The sequence below is a fragment of the Solanum tuberosum genome, unplaced genomic scaffold, assembly GCF_000226075.1.
Source record: "Solanum tuberosum cultivar DM 1-3 516 R44 unplaced genomic scaffold, SolTub_3.0 scf00549, whole genome shotgun sequence".
Taxonomy (NCBI): Eukaryota; Viridiplantae; Streptophyta; class Magnoliopsida; order Solanales; family Solanaceae; genus Solanum; species Solanum tuberosum.
The window spans coordinates 171,705-180,315 of NW_006239490.1; the positions used below are offsets into that span (position 1 = coordinate 171,705).

An 8,611-nucleotide genomic window follows, 5' to 3' on the forward strand; every position below is an offset into this window, starting at 1 on the left:
CTTAGGTCGCAAGTTCAAGCCCCACACCATGCAAAGCAAAGCCCGGTATTTAAGTGGATCCCAAGGTTTAGCTCTAGTGGAAAAAGGTGGAGGATTTGTGGCTTAGGTCGCAGGTTCAAGCCCCACACCATGCAAAGCGAAGCCCGGTATTTAAGTGGAGAAGGGTAGAGGGGCGGGCCCATTATCCACCGAGTTTAGAAGGCTGTGATTGGTCCAAAGGGCGGGTCACAGACAGATTTCTCGGTTATCAAAAAAAAAAAAAACATGTCTTGATTGATCAACACTACATCCCATACAACATATAGTCAGTTTAATACCCTTAAATTTTGGCAGTACCTTCTTATCACACAAGACCCGAAGGTGAGCCTTCATTTCACCCATCCGCACCAATACAATGTGATGTTGTGGTCAATATCCCCATTGCCTTGAATTAAAGACCCTAGATACTTGAAACATCCTCTCTTAGGAATGACCTGAGCAGCAAGCCTCACTTCCACGCCGACCTCATGCGTAGCATCACCAAACTTACATTCTAAGTATTCAGTCTTGGACTTGCTCAACCTGAACTCTATAGTCTCTAGAGTTTGTGACATTATAAATGTTATTTTATGGGTATATATGCATTATAAATGTTAAACCCCGTTTACACTTTTATTGCCAAGTTTCAAAGATTCATGTTTACTGGAACCTCTCATAATCTCTTCTAAGCATTTACATTTGTTGAAATTTATTACCGAAACATTGCACCATATAGATCATCTAAGCTTTTGCTAAGTGTCTCAAATTCAAACCGCAGAGAAAGCTGAATGAGGCCCTTTCAGTTTGTTCAAAAGTGCTATGGACGAGTCACTAAAGGTTGCCGTACTGATTTGTTGCCTCTTGATATAGTCCTGGGAAATCCTAATCCTATCAACTAGCTATTACGATTGAGTTAAGTCCAGGATTCATTTTCTTAGCATGATATCAAACCAAACCCATCTCAATTCTTGATTACCTATATTGAACCCCCATGTTATACTATCCACCCACCCAATGTCCAGTATAGGACATGCAGGGGATGTTAAATATCACATATCGGTTGACAAAGTGGGTTATATAACTAATGGGACATGATAGTTAACTTTAAACAGTTGCTAAGTTTTAGTGAGGATTTTGGGTTCATTCTCTCACCACACAACCTTCCATATTTTAGTGAATTGTTACCTCATCCGGACATGTTCTTAGCGAGTTAGAGTGAATACTGTTTTACCTCTGTGACAAAAAATCAATTGATGCATTAGCCCAAAATTTGATGTTATACAAAGGTGTTTAACTGGACAAGGTGTTCAATATGTTGGTTCAAATTATAAACTAAAAGCAGAAAACAATATAAAAGTGATGGTTAAATAGTTAGCTTGATTAATATGAATGAACTGTCAAATATTTAGAATGCCCAAAATGTAATATGTGTCCTATAAATTGAAATCGATGGAGTACTACTTCTAATTTCCCCACCCACCATACAAAAGAAATTCAAATACAACTTGTGGGGCGTATCGATGGAAAAGAAATTACACATGTCAAATGGATCAAAGAAGGTAAGGTTCCCCTACAAATGATTCGAGCTAAAATTGATTATTTCTCTTATACAGGTCGAACTATCTATGGAGTATTGGGCATCAAAATTTGGATATTTCTAGATGAGAAATAATTTTACTACCTCGACAAGTTTGTAGTTGAGAAATAATTTTACTACCTCGACAAGTTTGTAGTGGAAAACCTCAACAACTTAATTAATCCTTCATAGGCACTCATTGAAGATTTGGAACCCTGAGTACAGTGTTCCAGGTCCAAGACACTAACCTACACCCATACATTCCAACCAACCTCCTTAGGACTTAGCTCTAAAGATGAAATTTCGGTTAGACGGTTACCTTGCTCCACCCACCCACCCCTAACCAGGAGCGAATCTAGGGGGGTCGTGCAGTGCATAAGCCCCTTTAGAGATAGGATGACTTTCTTGTGGTAACAGTTGTGAATGAGCAAGTAAGGGGAGGCAACTAAAGAGCTAGCGAGACTAACCGCAATTTCACTGGACAGTGTTCATCCGAACCCCGAAGCAAAACATTACACTATATATAGATTTTGAATCCCCTAAACACAAAAAACACAGGACTAGGAAGTTGAGATAGCTGTTCCGGAAATTCAAAATTCACTTTGAGATCCCAAGTTCGAATCCAGACACTACATTTTTATTTTCCGAACCCCTTAAATGAAAATTCTAGAGCACATTCAACAATTGAAACAAAAAGAATGAACGGAAACCCAAATGAAATCTACTTTATTTACCTGCGGCATTTGCCAAGCACTAGGTATATCAAGCCTTGAAGCAGCAAAAATCTGCAGAATTTAGATTTTCAAAGTGAAATTAATTAAAGAACATACACAAAATACACAAATTACTTAGGAAGAAGAAAAAACAGACCTTTTTATTAGAAGGGTTCATTAGACAAATGCCGACGTTTCTACGGTAACCTTCGGGTGGGTTCTCCATGGTTGATGACGGCGGCGGCGGCGACGACGGCAGTGAGGCAAAGGAAGCTGTTTTGCAGCGTAGAACGAGTGGCAAAGCGGTAATTTGGTAGGATTTGGAAGGGCAGTGTGGGAAAGGAGTTGTGTTGAGAGGGACGAGCTGCAATGGAAGACGAGGAAGTGGAAAGTTAGAGACGATGGATCGACAAAATAAAGCCATTAACATAAGCCAAAAGTTTTTTACCAACTTTTAAAGATTTAAGGGTGTGTTCGGCACAAATGAAAAATGTTTTTTCTAGAAAATAATTGTCTCAAAAACATCGAAGTATAATCTAGACAAATATTATGAACTTGAACGTAAACTCATGTTCCAACCCAATGCATGATCCAACCTTTCATCTGACATCTAACATGGACCCAACCCCGACCTTGACATGAGATTTGAATCGAGACCCGACCCCAACCCTAACATCTAGCCTAAGATCCCAACCTTGAGTTAGGGTCGAGATTTTGGTCTTGTGTCAATTCAGGGTCAGGTCTTGTGTCAATTTAGGGTTAGATTCTGTGTCGGAGAGGATCGAGTTAGGACACGAGTCAAAGTAAGGTTTCAATTCGAATTAGGGTTTAGTCTCGAGGGGTAGGGGGTCTCAAATAGGGTGATCCTAGGATGAGTCCCGAGTCAGTTGGGTGCAGGGTGGTTCACGTTACGAGGGGCTAGGGTTGGGGTGTTTAGGTGGATTAGGTGGGAGTGGGTGAGGCTGAAAGAGAGATTAGAAAAATGTTAGTCGTTTTCGTTAAAGTAAAGGAACATAAGTCCATTTGAAAAATATTTAAGTCAATCGAAAATGGAAAATTGTTTCTTTCATACCAAACACACATCAATTATTTTGGACGGTTGAGAGTATTTATTTATTTATATCGTTCCAAAATAATTGACTATATTTTATAATTTATCTTATATATTTTTCCTTAAATTACCTCATAGGTAGAGGCAAACAGAAGAAGTATTGAGAAGAGTGATTAGATATGATATGATGTAGCTTCAACTTACCGAAGATATGACCTTAAATAGAAAGTTATGGAGGACACAAATTAGGATAGATTGTTAGTTAGATAGTTAACCGTTGTCCCGCTAACTCGTGTGTTCTATTAGCAACAACTATTAATTGTAGTATTACTCTTATTCTTTGAGTTTGGTTATTATCTTATCTTTTGCACTTTGATTATCATTTTATCTTGTTACGACTATTTTTAAGGACAATTTGTCAGATTATCCATAGCATTTTACCATGACTTCTTCATTTATGTTGTTTCTCTCTATATTGCTTTGGACTATTATTTTTTTTCTTAAATTGAAGGTCTGTCAGAAATACTTAATAGGAATAACATTGGATTTTTTGTTGATATTTCCTTAGATAACTTTTTTGTTGATTTCGTCACATATTTACCTCTAAAGGGTTGTTTATCTTGAATTTGACGTTTGCCACAATAAAACTATGTAGATAAATAATAGGTTAAACTTAGGAAAATTTTCAAAAATATACTGGCCAACATAAACTATCATGCATGTAGTTATATTTTCAATTTATACAATAGTATACCTTTTGGAAAAACATTATACATATTGTATCAACTTTATTAAGAAAATATATAATAATATATAAGAGATATTTACATACAAATATAAGACTCAATTGGGTAATAAACTCAAATATAGGCTAAAACATATAAATATTTCTCCCAATGAACATAAAGTGTAATTTTTCCTTAATTTTATTTGACTAATATCAAAATATAGATAAATTTAGACGAAAATATTTATTCTCTATTTCTCCTCCTCCTACTCCTTCTACGAGATACAAGATAGAGAGATTCAAGAGGTAAGAAATTGAGGGAAGATAGAAGAGAAAAAAAAAATCATAATTGAAGTAAATTGCAGACCAATAAATACAGATTTGTAATTTCCTAATCTTACCAAAAGATATTTAAGAGAGATATAAAATAGATATAAATAGATACAATTCACCTAAAAATATTGTCTACCCAAATACTCTCTATTTTATTTTATTCTATAATGTTTATACTACTAGGATTAACTAAGATTTTTAAAAAAAATGTCCTTAATTGTTTGTACACCATACTTGATTCTTGTTTCTATACTATCGTGAAACACTCTTTAATCGTTTGATTGGGAACAAGTTATCCCATGATTAATTATTCTAGAATAATTATTTGGGATACATTCCATCACTGTGGTATAAATGGTGGGATAAGTTATCTCAAACATGTCAACCAAACATGACACCAAATTTTATTCCAGAACTATTTATTTTTATCTCTCACACTAAACGAAACGACCCAAGTTCTTAATATCTGGTAGAAATTATTTCATGCAATAAGTACTTCCTGAATTTGCATTAGTGAATGACGTAGTTTTTATTTTCTATTGATACCTTCTTTTTTATTTTATTTCTATTACTACCTTCAAACCTATATATTATTGTGATTTTATAAAAAAAAATAATGATTGATTAAATATGTGGATTATGGTATGATCAATTTTATCTGCCATAATGATTGCCACTAGAAAGGGTCTCATTTATAGGTTATTAATATTAATTATGTCATAGTTGCCAGCAATAACAAACGTGGCAAAATTTGTTAGATATGATATTTTTAATGCAGCTTTAATGGCAATAGTAAAGTGACGCCAAAAGTAATTACAATAATAATTAATATGGTTTTTTTTCTAAGAGTCTATATAAATATTGTTAAAGGTTTTAGCTATATCCCGAATATAATGAAATTTAAATAATTGTCAATATATATTTTTACTATAATAAAAAGGAAAAACGACATAATTAGATATATTACACTATCATATATACTATTATTGTTTGTACTTTTAAAATATTACGTATCTTATCATTAGTTAAGAATTTCCTATTGTTAATTGAAGAAAATACACTTGGATACATGTATTTTTGTTACCAGATACACAAAAATAGAGAGAGACGAGTGAGATTAGAGAGGGAGGGGAGCAAGATTCATATGTATCCAGATACATGCAAAATCATATTAGATACATGTATTTATATATATCTGATGTGATTCGCATGTATCTGGGATATTAGATACATGAGAAAGTGATCCTGAGCAAGATTTGTTATCTACCCAAGATACATATGAATCCACTTAAATATATTGTATTTAAAATAATTTACACCTAATTTTAGCCTCATATATTTAATATACTACTTGAATTCATAAATAATTGAGAACCAGATGCGCTATTACCCTACCAAATAGCTATTCATTCACCATTGGCTAATGATATCTAAATAATTGAGGCACATTTAGGGAGTTCATAACTTTGATGGTCACTCAACTAATAATTATTTTCACAGAAAGTCACTCAACTTTCATTTTCAACTAAAAAGTCATTCAACTATGACTTCTTTGCACAAAAAATCACTCAACCTGTTTAATTATTTTTTTCATTAAAATTTACTGACAATTTAATTATTAACCAAAAAAATTTAAGAACCAAATATATATCCATTAAATGACCCGCCCCATTTAACCAGACCCGCTAAAAATATAATATTGATAATTGAACATTTTATTTTACCATTAATTCCCAAAATCATTCTCTGTTGGGGATGTCCCCATCTTGTTTATCTTCTCAATCAATTCAAAATACTGCTCAGCAATCCTCAAACTATTAACATCAGAACCTCCATCTTCAAGAATTGCTCTTGATACCTCAGTAATTGCATTCGCAGTCGCTTGAGCATTAGATAAAATGATTGTGATTTTGGAGTCTGAGGCTGCTAAAAATGATCAAGTGAATAGAGCTAAGGGAGAAGCTGATGTTATTTTATCTAATGCTCAATATTAGATAAAACTGTTAAATTATGTCTTAGGCCTAACTCACACCCCAAAAGTTAGCTCAAAGGGAGGAGGATTGTCCAATCCCTTATAAGGAGTTCAATCATCTCATTAACCACTGATGTGGGACTTTTGTCATTCTTTAACACCCCCACCTCACGCCCAGTGCTTAGCATCTGGTGCGTGGGCAATTTTGATTTTGGGGGCCCCAACATCGGGTGAGACAGGCCCTGCTCTGATTTCGGGCCCCCAAAATCAAAATTGCCCACGCACCAGATGCTAAGCACTGGGCGTGAGGTGGGGTGTTAAAGAATGACAAAAGTCCCACATCAGTGGTTAATGAGATGATTGAACTCCTTATAAGGGATTGGACAATCCTCCTCCCTTTGAGCTAACTTTTGGGGTGTGAGTTAGGCCTAAGACCTAATTTAACAAAAACAACCTAAAGGTACAACCCTAATCAGCACTAAAAAAGATAATCGAATGCCTGAATTCATCGGAGGCCGACGAGTTCGCCTCCATCTAGTCGTCGATCAACTTCCGTCACCGTTCATAGCTGCCGGAATCCTAGTATAATCGACATGGTTGAGGTTGAGGCTTCACCTGATACTCACCACACAATGACAATGGTTTCAATTCTCAATTTCCTTCGATTTTTCATCTTGCTTTGTGCCTTATATTTTGTCAAATTACATGACTAATTTGTTTTGGAGATTTCTTGTTGGAATAGAGAAATATAAATTAAAGAAGCAAGTGGTTCAAAATAATAATTCAGGAATGAGAGAAGTTATGAGAAAAGATGTTTCATCTTTTTGATGTAGACATTGTATAACATTATTTCTTCTTACTATTCATTAATATAAAGATGGATCACCCACCAACAATTTTTTATTAGGATCCGATCAAATAAAATCTTGATATGAAATTAAAATGAGATAAAGTTAAAGTTTTAATTTGTTTGGACATGTTACGTTGTATTTTTTGCTCATAAACATAAAAGTTCATACGTTGTGAAATTCATCAAAATTGTCCAAATTATTTAAACAATCTTACCAAATATGCAAAAATTCATAATTAAAGTATAATATGTTACGAAGCTAATATTCTTAATAAAAGTACAATATTTATTGATGAACTTTAGTTCAATAAGAAAGTAAAATTGAACCTGAGTTGTAGTGTACTATATTTACCGAGTCATTTGTTTGTCAATATCCTTAGTAACTACATCATGTTCATGTTCTATGAATGTTAAAAATCACTCCTTTGATATTCTAATAAAAAATATGTAGATATAAATAATGATCTTTTTTAACAAAATGTAAACTTGTAGGTCAACTTTTGTATTTGAAAAATGTAAAATCATGATATGAAATCTTTTTGGATAATTTGGGATTTCAGATGAAATTACATGTCCAAAAATGATTTTATCTCATAATATCAAATCATGAGATGAAATTGCATATCCAAACGCCTACTTAAATATCATTGAGAGTCCTCCTATTTTTTATTTTTATTTTTTAAAGGCAACCTAGTGGATAAAGCATCTCTTGTTCATGCAGTGAAATGGCCACATTTCAAGAGGGTGTTATAGACAATTTATCTTGATAAAATTAATAATGATTACTTTCACGACTCAAATTCGTTACTAGGTCGCACAGAAAAAGTTTTGCTCACTAAATTAAAAATTTAACTAACATAAAATAATTTATAACATAATGATTTTTCACACTATTAATTTAATTTGATATTCTGCACCAAGTCGTCATCCATATTCCCTAGGTTAATGGTTCCTCTCGTTATGAATAGTTATTTTGGGGTTGTTTAGTTGGGAACAAGTTATTTCAGGATAATTAATTTCGGGATAAGTTATTTCTCACCATGTATATGAATAACCTATTCCATTACTATGACGAAAAATGGTGGGCTAAATAATCCAAAGACTATCTAATACCTCCCGGCTCCAACCGAACATGGAACAAAATAATTCAATATTTTATCCTGAAATTATCATACCTTCTGGCTTCTACCTCATACCAAATACTCTTTATAATTATTATATCGTCGATGACCTAAATCCTGATAATAAAACTTTCATATTGTTAGCGAACAAAAGCTATAAAACTCTAAAAAAAATTAAAAAGAATTTAACCCAAGATCCATTTATATATATATATATATATATATATATATATAAGGCATATCAAGTGAC

General features: G+C 33.5%; 1 protein-coding gene across 1 annotated transcript in view; it reads right to left on the reverse strand.

Annotated features, from left to right (window-relative positions):
* LOC102582375 (nudix hydrolase 26, chloroplastic) overlaps positions 1 to 2,797 on the reverse strand; it is a 5,880-nt gene extending 3,083 nt beyond the window's left edge. Inside the window, exons 1-2 of the mRNA XM_006365625.2 lie at positions 2,465 to 2,797; positions 2,329 to 2,379 (exon numbers count right to left, since the gene is read on the reverse strand). Of these exons, the coding sequence (XP_006365687.1) occupies positions 2,329 to 2,379; positions 2,465 to 2,737 (324 nt within the window). The 5' untranslated portion in view covers positions 2,738 to 2,797. The remainder of the gene's footprint in view (positions 1 to 2,328; positions 2,380 to 2,464) is intronic.
* Positions 2,798 to 8,611: the final 5,814 nt, after the last annotated feature.